Below are 22,936 nucleotides of genomic sequence, written 5' to 3'. Positions count from 1 at the left end.
AGAATAAATATAGAAGTTATAACAATATATTATAGTTCTTGACAAATTAATTTGTATATAGTGTAATATAAAATATATAAATACTATAAAACTATAGTTTAAAATTTTCTATATTATTTTTTACGTAATCACATTTGAAATCAAGATTTATTTTTACATTCGTCGTTAATATATTCATATTTAAGATAAGAAAAATTCTGTTCTTCAGTTTCATATATTTGTATCAAATAATTTTTAAATACGCAATATCAAACATATGTTATTAATAATTCATTTATGAACTTTTTACAAGATCATTCTTAGCAATGAATATTATCATAAATTATAGATACGTAGATATGTGTCATATATCATTATTGATTATACATATATGCATAAAAAAAAATGCATGTTAATAGTATTTAAGTGTAGATATTTTTTGCACGCACTTATCATTTTTATCAGACGTGTATTCAGAGTACACGTGTGCTTACATTAACGATATTAATTATCGATCTGCTTAATGATAGATAGGTTCGATATTTTGTAAAAATGTCCAGTATTGAAAAATTTTTTATTGAACTCGATTTAGTTTTATTTAGGTCTTTTTTTCTAATTCTACAGTCGTCTACATAAGTTTTTTTACACGATGTAGAAAAGAATTTATCCAAATGAATCATACATAATATTGTTTAATAACGTTTAATAATATTGTCTAATATTAGATGAATTTTGTACAATTTTATTTTAATTTATGGAAATTTATACTGTAAATATGAAATATAAAAAGACAATTATCGACATCAACATTTTTGAGATGCTAGTACAATATTTACAATTTCAAAGTTCAATTTGACTATAAAATGTTTTATCAATATGAATTGAAATTAAATATAAAGAAACAACGTTCATCTTATCTTTTACTCAAATAAAAAATTTATTATCTTCTCTGTATCCTCTGATTTTATAAATTTATTTAATATATCAACGTAGCAATATTATTGATTATAAAAACATGAAAATAACTTCAAATCATATCTATTTGAAAATATTTTCATAAGTCTGAATTAGTTAGAATAAAATATGCTGCTTATAAAGAGTTTAAAAGTTTTTTCGTGTTTTTATTCATATCGTCTCATTCATTATTAAATGCATAATTCATTAAAGCGTAGTTAAGAAAATGTTCAAATCATGATTCAGATTGTCACGAATCAATAATAACGAGTATCTAACATGGAGCAACGTTTATTTTTTTGTTGGTGAGGATAAGATTTTTCGATAGCGAATATCCGTTGAGAAAAAAGGAAAAAAAAAAAAAGAAAGGAAGATGGATCGAGTTGCTGATCGGTATAAAAGGAGAAAAAGGAGGGATGTTCGGCTTGAATCTCGGTTGAAATTGACTGCAGTTTGATGTTGCAGAAAAAATAAGAGAGAGGCGAATATAGTCGATAAGAGGAGCGCATCGTCATTTTGCTTGTAATTAGATGAGATTGTGTTAGTGATGTTTGATAGAGTATGACATATCCGAAAGAAAAGAAAGAGAAAAAGGGAGATATGCGATAACAACACGTGCTTGCAGTCGTAGCTAAGAATTTATCGTTCGATGAAAATTGGATGATATTTTGATAGTATTCCGCGTATAACAATTTTTTCTTTTTTTTATTTAAAATTTTCAATTATCTTTAAAATAATTAAATCTTTAAAAAATTATTAAATATTTATTGAGAATTCTTTAAGATGGATCTATATTTATTATGTATAATCCTTTCATATCGTAATTAGTTAAGAATTATTCAATAATATATCGTGTAATACGATACATTATTTATAATTTTATCCCATATTAACATATTCGTATCCATTAGAAAAATCCTGACAATGCAATCAAGAAATTCTTTCCATGATAAAAATGTAAGTGAGTAAAAATGCAATAACGATATTTTCCTACTAAACTGGCTTGCAATTGGATGGAAAGTATTATTACTGTACCTTATTATTTCCTTAATATGACGAGGAAAAACTGACAAACGACGGATCGATTCCGTTACGTGTCTTTCAATCTTAATTGTAATAGACAACGATGCATCACGACGCATCGTGACAACATCCATATTGATACTCAATAGCGATATAATAAGACGAGGATGCGTAACATGCGTATAGATCTCATACAGACTTTACGTAATTAAAACTTTATAGAAAAATAAAAAATTAAAATAAGAAAGTGTTCATTACTGTTTATTGTATTTATTATATTTCTTTGTTATAATTTCATTATTCCATTTACGAATTATTCCATTCACCTTAGATATATTATTTAATAAAATTCTATACAGAAACATACATAACCGGATGGCATAAAATCGAATAGTATCCGGTTTTAAACAGGATGTGATACATGTTGCATACTTATCGAGAACATAACAAAATAATAATAATGGATATTACAAGTACTTTATGTTCGGCATTGAAAAGAGTGCTAAGGTATAAGATTACGACTCTATCAATCATTTTCTCTCATATAGCCATCCTTCTGAAAATTCTAGACCTTGTAACCGGACACGTAGCAGCAATAAATCAAGTTTCAAATGATCGTCAAATCTTAAAACACACTTTCTAATCCTTTAAATTAATAAATTCTGTTGCGCTATATATGCTAAGTGGTATTAGATGCGATATCCGGTTTTCATAGGGCAGAATCGTGATTATATATAACATATATTAAAATCACTATATTTTTTCATTTTCTTTCTTTCTTTCTTTCTTTTGAAATCTATGTGTACAGTATTATCTGGCAAAAAAGATGCATAAAGATGTTTATCTGCTTATTCTATTATTATTATTTTTCATGAAGCAATGGATAAATTAAGTGTTTAAATCATACTAAGCATTAATGATGGAATTTTTATTAACTATTCAACTCTGAACTTTATCTCGTCTAACGATAACATTCGGAAAAAAGATAATATTTAATCCTCAAACAACATAGGGAAGCTTCATAGTGAAGGATTATAGGAACGTTAATTTCTTGTGCAATCGAGAATCCGCGTAAATTTGTTCATCTTCCAAATCTATCTTGATTGTCTATAATATTTTATAATAATCTATAGACCAAAAGTTTAATTTTTTATAGACATTATATCATAATGTATCTATATCTATACTATATGTTATTACAATAAAAAAATTAATTAGAGAATTAAAGTGATGATAATCAATATAGAAAAAAGTATATTTCATCAATTTTGAGTAATTTTAAATAATTTTTTCTTATAAGAATCGCTGGATTTTTAAAATTTTTGTAAGAAAAAAAAAAGAAAGGATTACTATTTACTTATTTTTGCATAAAAGTTCATCTATATATAATCTGCATTATTGGGGTTAACTACATGTATATGTATACATTTGTAAAAAAAAAAAAAAAAAAAAAAAATGGCAAGCACCTTCGATGCCGTTGAAAAAGATATTATTTCTTTTCATGGCCGTTGTTGAAACGTGAGATAAGTTACTCGTTTTTTTCTTTCGATGAGATGGATCATCGCGGCATCTTTGATGCTAATATACGAATTATGTATCATTTGTATGAGAATGAAAAAAGAAATATAAGGAGAAAGAAGCATAAGAAAGAAAAAAAAGATATAAAATGTTAGTTCAATGACACTTCACACTTTAAGATTCCTTTTTTATCGGGCCATCATAATGTAATGCAGCAGACTCTTGGTATTACATGGATGTATTCGTTTCATATCAGTTTATTTAGAAATCGGAAAAAAGAAAATTTTTAAAGTTTATTCGGTTACCCATATATATCTTGTTATCATTAACTATATCGCGTATATTTTATTTAGTTTCGTATAAATTACAATTGATCATGTCGAATAAAAAAAAGAATGAATTTATCATCGATTGTTTCATTGTAACTTCTTGAGTTTCACCTAATTTTTTATTCAAATCTCACCGATTAATGTTTGTTGTTTATCATACTATTTTTTTTTTTTTTTTGAAAATTTTCTAATATTTTCGTACTGTACACAACCATCTATAAAAAATCTATACTAAAATGATTCTTGCTACATAAAAAAATAGCAAAATTTAATCTTTTCTTAACGTAAAGGACGCTAACTTTACAATGAAATTTTCCAATATATTAATTCAATACAAATAATCTTTTTATAGTATAGATATATGTAGTTACGCGAAAACTTTTGTTCGAAACAGGCGTGATATTTTTCCATAAAGTTCTAGAAAATTTATTACTTATTTCTTAAGATTAAAATGTTTATTACTTCTTGTTACTTTACACTTCTATCGTGTCGTTTCCTATCAACCAATCCTTCTTTTCCACTTCCTGTTGCATTGTTATTCTATTGCAATTATTGTAGTACACATCTCGTGCTATAAGTAAGAAGTTATTTTCCAATGTACGTTTATGAGTGCATGAAGAAACGTACTCACGAATAGTTAAAATGAAATCGAGCGTTGAACAGAAATTTTAGAAATTAAATTTTTGTAAAATTGGAGTAAAAATGGAACGTTCTCCAACTTATTTATTTCTTAATATCTCCATACAATGCAAATAGTAAAAATGATAAATAAATAATTAATATTGCAGCGTTATATAAAAATATAAAACTTATTGTAACTATCTATTTATGATAGTGTAAAATAATCAATGTAATATCATTACAGTTGATTCGAAATAAAATAAAAAGTGCTGGAAAATTCTGAAAAACTTATAATACGCTTTCTGAATCAATTGCGCAATTGACATGGAAAATTTGCACTTTTAAATATGCAAGTAGAATTTAACTTTTATATACGTGTTTTATAAGCAGTTATCGATTCGTATATCGCAGAAACCGTAGCTAGCATGCATTTTGATACTTTGTTCAACTCACGATAAGATAACTATTTTAAAAATCCTGCTATTGATATGGATTTTTGTATTAAATGTTATAGTGGCGACATCAATGCATGCAAATAAATATTTTTCTTCTTACTATTAATATACGAATTACTAGAATAATTTGCTTCGTACAAAAATTATTGAAGATACTTAGATGATTCAAAAAATTATTTTTTTTTTTATTGATAAAATGAATGGTTAAAAAAATTAGATTTAAACATATGAAATAATCTGAAATAGATATATAAAGCAATAAATTCTAAAGTTATTAAATATAAGATAATGGTTTAGAAAAATTAATAGATAAAGTGCAAAATAAATATTTGATTAAATAATTATCTCGAGTAATCATAGTATCAAACTATTGTAAATAAGTAAAAAATGATCATACGATGAAAATGAAATCGTAGGTAACATTATTTAAAAAAAAAAATAAAATTGCGTGATAAATTCTTAATAAAATGTTATCTGGATTTACAGATTGATAATAGGGATTGATAAGAAAATTTATTGTATTCGTATCGTAATCGTATTGTATTAAATAAAATTTAAATAAAAAACTTTTCATTGAATTTAATTATCATAAAGTAAATATCTTTTTGATCATTTTTCTGCATAGGAAGAAATTTTTAATTCCCAAAAAAAGTTAACTTCAACAGCCAATTCAATTATTAAATTCATCCTTTGTAATTACATTATTTTGTACTTTTAAAAAAAATTAAAAAAAAATTCAAGTAATACTATACACTAGTATCTCTTTAACTAGCAGTTCTTAAAAGGGTGGATCACGATGTAGCAAGGTCGTAAAATCAGTCAAATGTAAAATAACGATCAAGTGTCAGAAGTAATGTTTCGACAAATCTATGATCAGATACTTGACAAAAAATGCAATGTTCATTTCTCAAGTATATCATGTCATATTTGATCATCAATCGACGTCGTTTTCTAATATATAGTTTAATTTATAATGCTATGTCTGTCCTATAACTAATCTATGTGTAACTAACAGTCAGTCTTATCCTTTCTTAACAATCGCTTTGGAATCAATCAATCAATGTAATTTTAAGTATATTCAAGATTCTTCTTTTTGCATTTAATTATAATTTAGAGAAAAACTTAATATTGCATAATTTTAATTTTTGCTTCATAAAAATATATTCATAATATTCATGCAATTTTACTGACGAAAATGAGACCAAACTCGGCGTATTTAAAATGATTTTAAATTAATAATAATAATATCGTAAATTCACACGTATCTCGCTCACTCTTATTTCATCTTATTCTCTTTGCCTTCATTGCCACTCGTTCTCATTTGCAATACACTTTCTTTTCTTGTCACCGTCGGACCAAATATGTCAGCAAAACATGAAAGTGAACGCTTGAGTTACTGAAGCCGAGAAATTCTATTGCTTGTATGATTAACATTCTCATATTTCCTTTATAAATGGCATTGTCTCAAAATAAATATCTACTGCTACTTATGGAGGTATTACTATAGTTTGTTCAGAGAAATATTGCACTGTCGTTGTAAATTATTTTGTTATGACATTTTCGTCGTCAGCATTTAGAAATTGAAATACTTTCTCGATAAAAGTAATCTTTACGATTACTTTCTATTTATATCATCACACAGTTTGTCCCTTATTTATTCAAATAATTTATAGAATGACACATATGTATCAATAATATATTTTAAATAAATTTAAAATTGCATTATTTTTCCAATTATTTTAAATTCTAAATTATCAGATTTAGAATAAATGAAACTCAATGTTTTTTCTGTAGAAAATTCATTTTTTTGGGGGGGGGGGGGGAATTGAAAGATCAAAGTCATTTTAATATTACCATGTATTCCCTTTGACAATTTCTATTAATAAAAATTTTGCTCTTGTTTCAAGTTATTTGGAGTAAACAAATTTTGTGACTCACTCTATATATAGAAGATATGTATAACACATATTCTTTCGAATTATTATTCCAAACTGTCATTTAATTGATCTATTTTATCGATAGCGATAATTTATTTTATTATGCAAGAATTATCACACGTTGGATCATCGATGTGCGCTAAAAGATATTTACATACTGCAAAATCGAGGCTACGATCTAAGGATGCTCGGTTATCTATTCTCGCATCAGGGGTGAAAGGGCCTTGAGGTCTCCACTTAATATCCAGTAGGTTTCAGATTTCATCTGAAGATATTCTGTTAAACCTAAGGATATCTGCTTTTCGCTTGCAATTAGTATCTAAGTACTTTGTTTGATATAGCATTAATACTAATTTCATTTTCTACTGCAATTCACTCGTGAATTATTGTGATCCGTGTGTATTGACCACTTCCTAGATTCTAATCGCAAGATTTTTAGTATTCAACCATTGAAAATTCGTAATTTGGGCCGCATCCATATTTTAAAATTGGCCCTTTCTTGTTTTAAAATTTAAGCGTATAACATTTGAAAGTCAAATTGTTCAAAGTCTCGTTAGTTATTTTCTGCTAATAAACATTACAAGTAAAAATTGTTATCAAAATTCATTAGGGAAAAAAGACTTTGATGGTAACCCTCTTAAATAGATTTATATCTTAAAATTTAGTATGTTTAATAATTTTATGCAGTATTATAGATATATTCCTCAAGTATAATTCAATATTATAACTCATATAATATTAAATAACGTTTTAACCTCATCGAAATTTAATATATTTATTATTATTATTATATTTATTAAGTTGAAAAATTTACGATTATTATTATTACATAAAATTCGTATTGGTCAAGGTTTAACAATTCACTTTCAATGTAAATTACATTTTTAAATTGTTAACGACACTTAACTACAATAGCAATCAAGCAAGTCATCAGATTGCCAATTTTGTTCGATTTATAATCACACATAAAGATAATCACGGTGCATCGAATCATTAAAACTTATACCTTTCTCATAAGAACATATTGCCAATAACGTAAAAATATATTAAAAGTGTTTAACGAATAAGTGTTCGAAGGGTGATGTTCTCTTCAACATCTAACCAAATGTTCTTTAATAAATGTTTTCACAACATTTTTCTCGAGTGGTATAATATTATTAAACATTAATAACATTACCAATGGCTCAAATATGAAAAGAATATCATTACTTATATCTAGTGTTCCAACACTTAAATTGAACGTTTATACAATCTATTGGAATTTTTATATCGTCACAATTGTATCGTGAAATATTATAAAGAGTGTAAGAAATAAGGTCATCCAATTAAAAAAATTTTCAATTGGATCGAACATATTGGAAAATCGTTGAAAGAAATCGTTATCAATAAAACGATATTTGTTATCTTTATTCAATTATTCCAATTGTCAAAAATTGTGTAAATTGTGATCTTTTGCTCTCTGTCAAGTGTAATATAATTTTCTTTTCAATTCAATTCGAAATAATATATTGTCACGAATAAATTTCATACCTGTTGCTATATCTTATTCGTCATATTTTATACAATGCAGAAAATCTTATCTGAAAGATTCGTACTCTTGTCTAATAATAAGAAAAAATTAATTACGTTTCCGATATCTATTTGCATAACCAAAATCGTGTAACGATTCGTAATAATTCCTGTATAATAATACCAATTACATTAATTTGATCACTTATTGTTTCTTGCATAAATTATCAAATCCCAAAGTTCTTCTACTAAAATTCCTTTTTCCTTTTATGTTGCAGAACGAGAATTGGAGGAAACTGGTGTCGAAAATCGAATCTACGCCTCGACGGTTCGAGACACGTGTTCCTACGCGTTTCTACAAGCGCGCGATAAAAGGATTAGAAAGAGAGAGAGAGAGAAAGGACAACGATAGAGAGACAAACGACCGCTCAAACATTTCATTGAGATTGTTCTTTGTAATTATGAAAAGGCTGTGAATCGAGGTTACCTATGTATCGCGAAGAGAACGAGCAAAACAGAGCCGCGGACTTGGCTCCCCAACAACCGAGTGGTGCAAACACGTTCGAGCGTTTGGAACATTCTCAGGATAGCAAAAATGGGGACGATGGCCCCAAGAAGGTGCAAACAGACGCTTCCTCTTCAACGAATACTCCTAAGCCGCGTGCACGGAATTGTGCACGATGTCTGAATCATCGGCTGGAGATCACCTTAAAATCGCACAAGAGGTACTGCAAGTACCGTACTTGTACCTGCGAGAAGTGTAAGATCACTGCCAATCGGCAGCAAGTGATGCGGCAGAATATGAAGCTGAAAAGACACCTGGCACAGGATAAAGTCAAAGTAAGAGTAGCGGAAGAGGTTAGTCTTTTCCTTGTTTCATAATGGTTTCTTGGCGAAAGGCTCTCTTGTCGTGGCTTGAGTCAGCGAGGTATTTTGTATTTTAACGATTTCCTAACACGTTGCCGCTGATATAGTTTTATGTCGTTTTTTGAAATTTTTTTTTTTTTTTTTTTTTTTCTTCTTAATCAATAATCGATCGCTGTAAGCTGATGTAAATAGTAAGTTCATAGGATATTTACACTGGCAAAAAGTGGAGTGAAATTAGAAAAGTATTAGAAAAGTATTAATTAGCGTAAAAAATTTATATTTAGATTGTAAATGTTATGCATGGCAAAACTATTGATGATCATCTATTTGTAATTAAATTATTAATTTATTATAGTATTTGTTATTTATTTAATTCAGATGTTATTTCGATCGTAAGATTTCTAGCTGATTCATTCCAAATTTCAATAAATTGTTTTACATACGTAGTAAAAAACTAATTAAAAATAGTTGCATGAATAGAAATTTTTAAAGAATTTGATAATATCGTTTTTCAAAATTTTTTTCAATTTCATTCTATAATTTAATAATTTTTTAAAAGTGTTTTTTACATATTCTAAAAAGTTATTCCTCTATTTGCTCCATATAAACTAATAAACATTCGATGAAGTAATAAGAGATCTCAACATCAAGCTCATAGAAAATATTAACCCTGCAATAACATACTGATATTTTAATTATTTCAGTATAACACTTATTTTCTGTATTATATATATTCATATTACCGTATTATAAAATGATTCGTGAATTGCATATAACTTTTCTATAGATCATCTTTAAAATTCTTATTCTGTAATTCATAGATATTTTCTAAAAACTATTCTAAATTAGATATAATTTTTGAATATTTCTGTTAAGTGAGATATATATGATTTCTATCTAAGTGATAAGATTTGGCCATATATTTAAAATAAAAGTGTATATTTGAAAAATACAGCATAAAGTTCATTCAATAAATTCTTTTCTAAAGTTTATCAAAAATATGGCCAAATATTTTACATATTATCTGAAAAACAACTCGTTGAATCGCATAAATTGTCTTTCGGAAATAAACCATTAGATAAGTGTATCGTTTGCTTTCATCGTCAATTTTCAATCATTGATACCATAATTGCTTGAGTAGAATCACACGAATCTATGATTATTTTATTCATGTTCCTAATATCAGATTAGGCTGCTTGTAACGTAAATCGACGCCATTTGTTTAGTTTCCGCCTCAGCACCTGCGATAATTTCAAATATACGCCGCGCTCAATCTCATCGAACTCTGATCGTAATTGATTCTTTCTTAACAGGTGGATCCGCTCCCATTTGGCGTAGAAAATACAATTTCTTCGGTCCCTCAACCACCTAGAAGTCTCGAGGGTAGTTACGATAGTAGCAGCGGCGATTCACCAGTGAGCAGCCACAGTAGCAATGGTATACACACCGGATTCGGTGGTAGTATCATCACTATACCCCCTACGAGAAAATTGCCGCCGCTGCATCCTCACACTGCGATGGTCACCCATTTGCCACAGACGTTAACCAGTGAGTGATGAAACATTTTCTTTTCAATTATATTTTTTTTTTCTTTTTCCACGTATTTATTCAGATTTTGGATGAATTCTCTATATATGAAATTCTGTAGAAAGAAATATTTGAAGGTTCGCATGATATTTTTGAGTAGAAATGCATGAAGGACTTTTTTTTTTTTTTGGTGTAATAGATATTTGAATTATAATGAAATTGAATTTAACTTTTGCATTAAAAAGATATTATGATTATGCTGGTAGATTATTATTAAATAAAAATATTATATTGTTGTTACATTGATTATAAAAATATTTTCTTATAAATTTAATTTTTAATTAATAATTGAATTTTATATTATATATTTTTAATAAAATATATAATAGAGAAATCATAATCAGAAAATTTATAAAAAGAAAAGATATAAACGATAAGTTAGTTTTTTGATTAACAAAGTTTTCAAAATTGATTTTTTAAATATCAAATATATAACTGTTGCTTAATATTTTTCAAAAGATATCCATTATCATAATATCTATTACACAAAGTTATAGAATATTTAATATGCACGTTTATCAGTTATTCCTGATTTATATTTGTCTGATGAATATACGTAGGTATATGTAAGGTATTTATATACATGTTGACCGTGATTATCTACCTGTTGCTCCAACTTTTAATTATCCTTTTTTTTAATCACCCCGATTCATCAGTAATTATATAGTATATGAAGCCATTCATTGATTTCGGAATATGTATTTATATTAAATTTATAAATATATATATATATAATAATAATATCGTACGATAGGAATTATAATCTATGAATAAATATATTTTTAAAACTCACTTAAAACTCGTATACAAATATACAATATAAAAAATAATTACGTTGTATGTCTATTGAGGAAAGAAAAATATAGAAATTAAATTAAATTATATATAATTTGTTCAGATCAAAATCGCGAAAATATATAGTGAGAAAATCATTTTGCGTACATATCATTCGTTCACACGTCTTACACAATCATGCATTCAAAACATTCAGATAATTGTTTGAACAATATCATAGGAAATTAACAAAGATTCAAAAAAAAATCCGTGGCGATTGCTCGATGCATTTTGTAAAGTTGCCAACTCGCGTCAAATTTGATGGAAACTGATTTTAAACAAAATAATATGTGACGTAAATATTCAATATTCGTTAATAAAATTCATTCAATGTCTAAGTACATCTATGTACTTATATTGAGTCATTAGTATTCATTTCAAATGTGTGCATGAAAATAGTTATTATTGCTACATTTCTAGAAAAAGTTGAGTATTATTTAATTATCTTATATTATTCTACAATAATATTTTTACATATGTGAGTGCATTTTTAAAATGATGATCATCATAATTTATTAAACGAATTCCAAATGTATTTTTTACGATTCGTATTATCGATTATGATTTCATTACACATGCTAATTTTTTATCAGGCCATAATTAATACTTATACATGCAAAGGGAGTTGGGCTTGTAGGTATGATTCATACCGCAAGGGGAATTACAGCCTTATGTGCTATAATATAAAGTTTTTTTTTGATATTTATTAGGCTAGAGAGAAAGAGAGAGAGTTGGAAAAATTTTTGTCGGGAAAATTAAAATTTTTCAAGAAGTATTTATAATATAAATAGAATTTAATAAAAGGAACGAAATTATTTTTATAAAAATTTCCTTAATAAGAATCGATAAATCACATACACACACAGAAAAAAAAAGATTAATTTATAGGAAGCGAAAAATTGTCGTTCGATACTTATCTGAAAATAAATTCATATTCTTTTGTGAACAATGTTATTAGAAGGTAATTGTTCAAATTACATATTGGTTAAGGAAAAATTAGTTCTAATATTACACGATATAAATCTATAACGATACTTTCACATGTATCGCATGTTTTTGCTGCATAAACCCTTTTGTAAAACATCATGTTTCACAGAAAAATATAGACGCCCAATTATCTGAGATATAAGATAGTTCGAAATTATTTTCAAGAAATTTTTTTTTTTTTTTTTTTTTTCGTTCATGAAATCAGAGCGTGTGAAACCTAAACAATCGCAAACGAGCAATAAAGCGAAATAATTGTAAAAGAAATTATAATGGCCAGATAAGAAGACCTCCCTTGTCGCGAGACTTAAACAACAAAGACTGGTATTCAGTGGTCTTCGTCAGAAGACTGTTATTTAGCCGTGTCTGGATATACGAACCATTATATCGATTGCAATTACCGTATAAAATGTTATTTGAAGAAGTTCAATTAATGAAAGATCATTATTATTCCCGAGTACAATTCGAGCACTGTACTCCAGTTTCACGAATCGAACGTTTGTTACTGATTACCTACCTATAGCTTTCGCGTCTTACGACTTTGACCGACATCATATAATCGACGAAAGACATAAAACGGACCAGCTGAAGAAAGAACGCTCTTTAGAATCTCGAGTCTTCAATGACAGGGCTTAATCCCTTCGAGACTCTTAAAACAATAAGTTTTAAGGTAACTTTTACAAAGATTGATAGATTGTCACTATTTTTCTGCTATTGATAATATAATTTATTGGATCATTGAGGATTTTGCTTTACTAGGTTTCGTATTCTATTTTGAAAATTAGATTTATATTTATTTTAAATTTGTTACAATATTGCATTACAAAAAAATCTAGTTTATGAAGAGGTGGGACTTGTCATATTAGAATGTAAAATAGTAAGTAAAATAAAAGAATCTTCTTCAATTATTAATTGAAGATTTAAGTTTTCGATTCGATCCCTTTTCTTAGCATTTATATAATAAATCTTTCTAAAAAAAGATTTCAATTTAATTTTATCTAGCGCGAAAGCTCGTATGTATTTTCCATTTAATTAATTACTTTTTCTTGAAAATTAATTGGGAACTAGGGAATGATTAATGATCTATAATGATTCAACAATTCAAGGTTTATAAAATAAGAATTTTTTCAAAATTAATTACTATGTTATTAATAGATCATCGTCTAAATCTTAGCAGGTAATCGCAATTCTCGATTCACGATACGGTACTGTAAAGAGAAATGAATTTTTTGCATGCATATCCTAATTGGATAGCCAGTAAATCGTTAACATCGATCTATAAAATAGCGATAGAAATTTCGGATCGCTTATGATCGGAACCGATCGCTTATTCCAAGGATTCAGTTTCGAGCTGTGGGTCTAATTTGAACAAAAGCCTTGAAATGCTTGGGTATAAGCGAACGTATATACTTATAACGTCGTTCACAGTGATCCCAACGAAATTCAAGCCACTCTTTCACTTGACAACCCGACCGAATGTTAACCCTGGGTTTACGATCGCCTCCATTGGACGGCGAGTCGTTCGAATCCGGCTAATATAATACGAACTTATAACCAAAGTCGAAACCTGGGAGCTCGCTCTTGCTTTTACGATCTGGCTCGATTTTAAAAGTTATCGTTATTTTTCTCGCTTTCGGATGAAATAGTTTGTTCATGGACGAAGTATAAACGATTCGAAGAAGGTTGACGTCTACACGCACTGGCGAACCGCATTTAAAGTTGTACACAAGTTTGTTTGATCTGTCAAGGTCTGAGCACGTGTACGCCCTAACGATATTTTATTGGCATGATGCATCGACGTGAAGTTCACATTTTTTACGAGTAAAGAAATAACAACCATTGCCTTGCAACTGAATTATTTTCTTTCAACGTTGTATTATTTAGTGAAGGGTGGTTAAAAAGGGATGTGATAAATTTTGATGTGTAACGATTCCGAACACGTATGTATATTCTATATATTCTAAAAAATGAAATTAGGATACTCGTATTTAGTTATTAATATAGAACATTGCGTTAATGCAACATTTAATATTTATTTAGTCAGTTTATATTTTACGAGTTATATAAAAAAATCTTGTACTATCTCTTCTTTCGTTTAAGATTTTCGGTATCATAAATTATATTTTGTTGATATAATTATAGAATGTATTGCTCTAAATATATAGACAAAAAAAAATAGGTTGAACGTAGAAATTGTATCAATGAAAAATTAGTCACAGTCATTTTGGTTCATCTGATAATAGTTAATAATGAAATTTCTTGAGATCTTTGTTGTTCTTCCGCGGTCCTTGTGTGGGACCCGGCCGACCCAAGGTTTACGACAGTCGTTTCCATAAAGAGCCATAAACTTGTTAATTGATTTACAACCGTTTCCACGGATCCGTGCTGATGAAAATTACCACGGAGGGAGAGCATCCCCGTATCGTGGTAATGGAAAAGTGGCGTGGACATTGATATCCTGGAAAGTAGGGTGGAAGAAAACGAGTGTAGGGAATCGTTGCCTTAGTGTTATGGCTGTATATGAGGTTATAAAGTCGGTCTTTACGAGCTTGCATCGAGCACAGGCTTTTAATAACGCGTAGCTCGTTGTTATGCCAGGTAAGGATATGCTTGGTGAAAGCGTAACACCAATTCTTCAACGGTTATGCATACTTGTAAAGGATGTAGTGCCGTCGCCATTTTGAATCCGAGACCACGCTACTCGGCCATCTGGCGCGTGGCATTTATAACTAAATGCTCATTCATAATTAATTTTATAACTCTTTTTTTTTTTTTTAAGACATTCATAAACATAATTCATTGTTTTTTATCTCTTGATTCAGATATGTGGTTGTTATGTGATTATTTTCTACAAATGTTTGAGAAATATCTAATCGTTGAAAGTGTTTTTACTATTTTTTTATATGTCTGACGAAAGGAATTTTCTTATAGATATTTTTTAAACGTGCTTACATTTTTTAATTGTCAAATTAATTGTTAGATTAGCTAGAAAATATTTCAGTTATTATCTATTGTATTTTATATATTTTAAATTTATAAATTATTGAGAGGGACAAGCAATTCCTATATAATAATATATGTAAGAATTTTACATAAATATATTTATAGATATAATCTGTAGTCTGCAATGTAATTTGAAATATATAGTTCGCTTCACATAGTAATCAGTATCCTATCTTATACATAGAGAGAAAAACAAATTTTTATAATAGAATAATTAACCGTATAAGAAATTAATTTATTAAATATTTATATCTTATATCTTATACTTAATCACAATAGTTTATTCTTAATTTTGAAATCTATTTTTAATTCCTTATTGTATTTTCACAATAAAAGAGAATAATCATTCTATTAATAAAAGATCAATTATACGGATAATGGCCTATTTAATTTGAGGTTTTGAAGAAGTATTTCCAAGACTATAATCGAAAACATAATCTTACAATCTTTATGATATCGTGGAGCACGTGTTTACGTTTAAACTACCATTATTCTAGGAACAGCAATAATGTATCTAATCGAAACAGATTTCAGTTGCCCTAAAGAAATTTTTGTTCACGGGACTCTCTAAACTTTTACGACTTCAGACCTTTCCTTTAGTAGCCACCTTCTCGAAATTCTAACTCGTAAATTCTTGAATCGTACCGGTGTCGGCTCTCTTTCTTCTTTTTCGGCTACCGCAATCGATCGGTGCATGGAGGGGTAGTCCACTTACAGAATCTCATCAATTGCCCTTTTATGGACCCTTCGCACGTTCGGTTAAATGCTGGAGGGGTAATCTCTCTCTTGTTACACGAAACGATTGGTGTAGTGTTTTTAAGGGTCGCGTGGCACTGTGGGGTAGCGTTTACGACTTTCTTGGGTTACTGTGCGGTGTCAGAGATACCTACTTATGTACTTAGTTGAGGGTAGGTCAGGAAAATTTCCCGTCTCGAGAACTTTCATCCTCTCGATTCTTTTATTAAGACTGTCAATGTTACCATTTTAACCAAAATTATTTCGTCAAATTCGTTAATAGGAAATGTTTTTGATATAACTCCTTGATTTTATTTAAGATAGATGATTTCAAATGATTTCCATATCATTGTTTGTGATAAATTCATTCAATATTTCAATATTTCAATATTTTAAAAAATCTTAATTAATTTAGTTTGTATCTTTATTTGATTAAGATTAAAAAAAAAAAAAAAAGACAGGACAATCCCCATAATTCTACACACATGATAGATCTGTGTATTTAATATTTTAATGTTTGTTTATTATGATAATGATAATATTTTCTTTTTTTATCTCGTGTTTATTTCAATAGTCGAATAACCGAGTAAATTACGAGAAAGTTTGAAAGTTTCACTCGTTCCAGGAAAAGATCAATTGCCTGCGAAATCTCGATAATACAGAGCAGAGCACGTTTCTGCTAAATATAATATCGTTTTGTCCTATCATATTTGCTCCGATCAGTATCGATCAAGAGTAATAGGACCTTGTCTAGTTAACTTATTGAACTACAGTAAAGGCTATTATTTGAACTAATTGTGATCATTATCTACTGTTTGTATAATAGAATGGTTACGTTTTTATGTAGATCATTTGAAAATCATTTATTTTAAATTATTTGAATTTTTCAAATAAATACTTATATATTTCTTCGATAAGATATCACAGACATTTTGTCATTCAACAATCTTATTATTCAAGAGTCAAATCATACATATATAGGCTACATATTTGATGAGATCGTTTTAGTAATTGTTTTTTTTTTTTTTTTCATAATTTTTAATTTCTATGATTCTTTAATATAAATTAATTCTGACTTGGTTTAATACGATCACAGTTTGTCGACCAAAAACAAATTCACTAAATAAATAATAAGCATATTTTAATAAAATTTAACATTGCAAAAAAATTTTGAGATCGTCTATTTAACATATATTTAAATTTAAACAGCATCATATTTAATTATAGATAGGATATAATTTCATACTTACATTTTGTCAACATTGTTATTTTCAATTTAAAACTTCTACATTTAAAACGTATTACGTTAACGTAGCAATTATGTACTTAGCTTTTATTATTATTACATTACTTAACTTTCACAACAAGGTTCTCGAATTGACGATATAACTCTGGCCAAACGTCGATAACGGTGGAAAAGGCAGTTTCATAAACGTAACACTAGCGTGGAAATTAGAAAGTAACTCTATAAATCTAGCAACTACTAGGAAAAGTAATTCTAGTTAATGTCAAACACACATCATCGAATATAATATTAATTATAGCTTTGCGTTGTAAGAATTTTAACTGCCAATGTTTTAACGTTCAAAATTTTTTCATAGATATTTAACAATGGCTAAATAAAACATGTTTTTCGATATATATGAGCAAAAAAAAAAAAAAGGATCTTGTTTCCATTTTATTATATTATATAATTGTTAAATTAAATTAAAAAGACTAGTGTTATATGAAATTTTGAAATTAATAATATTAAGTATTTAATAATATTATTAATAATTTTTTATAAAATACGACTTTTCGAGAGCCAGCTGATCTAGTCATTATCAATTTATTGAAAAATGTACAACACTCTTCGCTCTAAATCATCTTTCAGTATTAATCGCTTATATAAGTAAATTTGCATATGCAAATATAGTTCTAAGTATTATACATACCTGCATAATCATCGAAATAAATGCGTATTCTACGATACTGCGAATTTCTTTCTCGAGATTTTAATATTTTCTATATATACTTTTATAATAAAACAGGATAAATTTACACAAAGAATCAAAGGATTAGAAATTTGTTAACGATTAAATATTTTTATATCAATATTTGTTATTTGAAAATCATTAATCATTAGTCATTAAAGAAACGAGAAAGAAAATCGTAGTTCGTACACATTCTTCAACAGATATTCAACAGCATTAAATAACATCGATTTAGCCAAGGCAATCTCTTTCAATATTTCTTTTGCTTTCTCTTTATAACTTCTTTGGAGTTGAATAGCCCTTTATCATCGGATTTTTCTTCAGATTTTTCTTTGGATTTAGGTATCATCTTTTTTGCCCGTCATGTATTTCGAAGATATATCTGATGCGAAAGTTACGATTTCCTCGTAAACGAAATTTTATTTTTTTAATGCGATATAGTCGAGACAGTGATTATTGAATTTATCGAATCATTATGTATTATTATTCGGGACATATCTAGTAAATCCAATGAATTTTTTAAAATAACAAATTTTATCTCTCTATTCGATGTATACTGTCAACTGCTGGTTAAATCAGAGAAGCATAAAAATAACTGCAAGTATTTAAATGTAAATGTGAGAAAATCAGGTCAAAGCGGTTAAAGTTTTCTGTTGCTCATATATGTCACATAGAAGTGTAATTGTCAGAAAACTTTTCATTAAAATATCGATGCACATGTTTCATTTATTGTACTGAAATATATTTTAACGAAAGCACAATCTATAATGAACTTTCCCTACTATCTACATTGTCTTTAATTACGTTTTTTCATCACTGATAATCATAATCTTTTGCAGATCTTCTATATCTATTTCTTTTTTTCTAAACTTCAGTTATTTTTTTCAAATATAATTGGAAATACCTATATGCATTATTTCAATTCTTAATGTTTTTATTTTCATCATCATTTAGAAATATTTCTTCATCGAGGAGGAAAGTTTGTATTCATACTTGTTATTTCTATTAATTTATCAACAGAAGACAGATTAAAACTTTCACTATGGTCATCATCTTCATTGCTTCATTGAATGTAATATTTCCAATTGATTATACTCTGTGAATCTAGTAAGCATGATCATATTAGAATTATTATCGATTTATTGAAATTTATTTTGAGGCACAAGTTTTTTATTATTTTAAATTAACAAAATTTCAAGAGAAATCGTATTAAATAAATAAATAAAAATCACAGTTCAATAATTTTGACGAAATTATTTAATATTGATAAAAAAAATTGATAGGTGGTTTTTAAAAATCCTCATGTTTTAAAAATAACTATTAAATTTAAAGTATATCCAATAATCATATGAATATTTATATCATAATTAGTTCAGAATCAATCTTGAAACTCATTCGATATTTTTCAATTGCATTTTTTTTTTTTTTTAGATAAAAAATTATAAATTAATAAGAAAGGATGTAAGCTAAATTATAAAAATACAATATTTCTTGTCGATTTCTTTGCTGATCAGATTACGATTGATTTCTTTAGCATTGCACATTGAGTTGACAGAATCGATCGATTTTACACGCATGTTACATGATAATCATCAATATTAAACTGTTCTTATTCAATATTCTTGGACTTATACATTCGAAAACTCTAAATTGATGCAATAATATAATATATTTATGCTGTAAAAGATTTGTAATTTAGATACAAGATAGCTTCTTATTTTTTCGATTCGACTGAGTATAAATTTTTTAATGAAAAATATTTTATAGAGAAAAGATTAAAAAATACTAGATATACTACGTGTTGAAAAGAAATTTGTGAGAAGGAATCTTATTACTTGATTTCAACATACCTAATATGTACGTTCATTCAAACAGACACGAATTGGCAATTGGCCAAAGTATCTACAGATAAGATCATATTGTCCTTTTCATGCCAGACACACGAGTTGATGTAGTGAATATATTATTCAGTAATTTATAGAAGTTTATAGATACTTTAATTTATTTCAGAAATTAATTTCTAAAAATATAATTTTATTGTTATAATATGAAGTTAAGAATAAAAACGTGACATTCATACCACATTCTTGAGAAAATTTACACGTTCGTGCCTCTTACGAGGAGGACGATATGGAGGACCGTGATATTAATAATAAGCAAAAGAGAAGAGTACTCCTTTTTTTATTCCTGTGATTTCTCAACTAGTTCACCTAATTTTTTTTATTATTTCGTCTTATTTTCTTATTATTTATTAAATCAGAATTGATTTCTAGGCGACTTTAAATAGTATTTCATTGATTATGTGTGTGATTATTGTCATTTATATGACATTTATATGAATAATGAAGATAGACTAATTTCATCATACTTCTATTGTATTCATAATTTATGAATTTATGCTTGATTTCATTATATTTCATTGACTTTTATAAACGTATTCGTCAGGAACAATATCTTTTTCTTAATCGCTCAGTTAGTTAAGATACGTGTTCTAGTATCGCTTTGAATAATAGTAATTTTCAAAAATATTCGCGTTTTTTATAATTTTTTTATAATATTTATATGTACTAAAATAGAGCAAAACGAAACAGTTGAAATTTGATTAAATTCATGCATAAATTCATATTCGTATTAGAAAAAGGTTGGTCATTCTTCACCGACTCAACATTTGACAAAAAGTGTACAGGCAAACAGTCGAATACTTCCTCGCCGTATCGATGTAAACACATCCGAACGAATACATTTGATACGAGGCTCTGACGTTTATTTGTATATAAGTAGGAAATCCTGTCTTTACATTGGTGCACCGTAGGCCAAGTTCTCAGAAGAACGGCGGATGGCCACGGTGAATGCGAACGAATCGCGACGCTTCATTTTCTTCCCGCATAGCGCCACCGTCGCGCCAGCCATCTCGCGTCCAAAGAAGTCTTAAAATCTTTTATAACCTTCTACTATGCACCCCGAGGGCAACGATCTTCCCGGCATCTCGAGTAGCCTTATCCGGGGGGGTGTTTATGGTTTTTCGGTCTCTCGACTCGTATTGTGTGACGCCAACACACTTCTATGCGAAATAGCGTGTTTAACGCCGCGACGCGGCACGTCGAGGCGCGTTGCGTCGCGTGACGTCATCGTTTTCGTTTCACCAGACCGTTAATCCAGCCTCGGTGGTGTACGGTTACTCATTGTCGAGCATTCTATCGCGTGTGAATTATTCGACACTGAGGGACGATCGATCCTCGATGACATGGCAGCAGGAGTGTTGAATATTTGACATTTTTTTTTTTTTTTTTGGTAAAGTTTTCGAGGAAGATATGAAATGGAGGAAATCGTAGATCTTAATTTCTTTTATTGGTACAGTATTTGGATCAATTCAAAAGTATCTAGCTACTAGTATTTAATGCTATTCAGACTATTGTAAAGTGAAGTATTATACCAAAAATTAATATCGAGTTTCTTTTTTTTTATTGATGCTTTTTAATTGAGAATTTTTCATAAAATATTTATATCGAATATCTTATGTGGCTAATCACTTATGCCAACAATTATATGGATCATTCATTATTTAAATTTTTCATCATTGTTATTATAATTAATTATAATACTCGAGTCAAATGCTGTTATTTTTATACGATTGTTTTTTTTTTTTATGTATAATTAATTGTATATATGTAATTGTATACATTGAATTAAAACTCAAACGATATTCACGGGAAATTGTTCAATTAAGATCGCAATAGGTATCTAAATCGAATAAAATATTTATAATAAAAATTATTTGTATCATTATCTTATCGTATATATAATTCGTGGAAATCAGTAATGTAGATGCAATATAACTATAGCTAATAGTTGTGTCATAAACAGTTTTAAAGCTTATATACCTAGTTAGCTAAAGAGCTATGGATTTCAATATATATTTTTCTTTGACAAATTTCGAAATAACAAGAACATTCATATAACATACACACTTTGTTTCACAATGTTTCGTCACAATGTATCCACTAAATATATTGAATAGATCTTTATACAGGAATCAATCATTTAGAGTGAGAAGAATGTTGGAGATAAGGGTTGAAAAATATTTAATTTCTATCGAATTTAATAATACACTTAACTACTTAAAACATTTTTCTGTTCTGCATAATTAAATTATAGTTGAAAATATTTTGCCTAAGAGAATATTCTATGAATTTACGTATATCCAAGCCATGTAAATTTCTCCCGCTACAAAATCCTCATATGGCTATTCAATAAAGGATTTGTTTCGATTATTTTATACGCATTTACATATTATGCGTATTATTACATATATCATGAGCAACTTCTTAAAAGGAAAGAGGAATACGTTCGTTTGTTTGCGAGCAATGGTCGAAGCGAGTAAGGATTTTATGCGAACGTTTGACAGGATAGGATTTTACTGCTTCCGAAATGTCGTGTCTCGTAAAACCTGCCTCGTTCACGACCGTTCCTTCATTCGGCTCTTTCCGCTGGAACTTATTGCGATTTCACGTTGACTATTTTTATAGGCGGAGAAGAACTGTTGCAAAGGGTTTCGGTTATATCGTTTTTATTGAAACAGACGTAAAATGTCAAGCATGGAGCCTCCGTGCAGCGCGGGATCGCGTAGA

At 28.2% G+C, this 22,936-nt stretch overlaps 1 protein-coding gene across 4 annotated transcripts in view; it reads left to right on the top strand.

Annotated features, from left to right (window-relative positions):
- The window catches only part of dsx (transcription factor doublesex), a 94,918-nt gene that overhangs the window by 2,554 nt on the left and 69,428 nt on the right, over positions 1–22,936 (top strand). For 3 of the 4 annotated variants that reach the window (XR_015294393.1, XR_015294394.1, XM_003691527.4), the window contains exons 2-3: positions 8,604–9,183; positions 10,506–10,740. Coding sequence is in view for 2 of the 4 variants with exons in the window: in XM_003691527.4 (XP_003691575.1) it covers positions 8,815–9,183; positions 10,506–10,740 (604 nt within the window). In the remaining 2 variants the exon portion in view is untranslated. The remainder of the gene's footprint in view (positions 1–8,603; positions 9,184–10,505; positions 10,741–22,936) is intronic. The other variant, XM_012483499.3, reaches the window with a different exon arrangement.

The sequence above is a fragment of the Apis florea genome, unplaced genomic scaffold (genome assembly GCF_048593485.1).
Source record: "Apis florea isolate Af1SG1 unplaced genomic scaffold, ASM4859348v1 contig_3764_pilon, whole genome shotgun sequence".
Classification (NCBI taxonomy): domain Eukaryota; kingdom Metazoa; phylum Arthropoda; class Insecta; order Hymenoptera; family Apidae; genus Apis; species Apis florea.
This window is presented reverse-complemented; position numbering and strand designations above follow the sequence as displayed.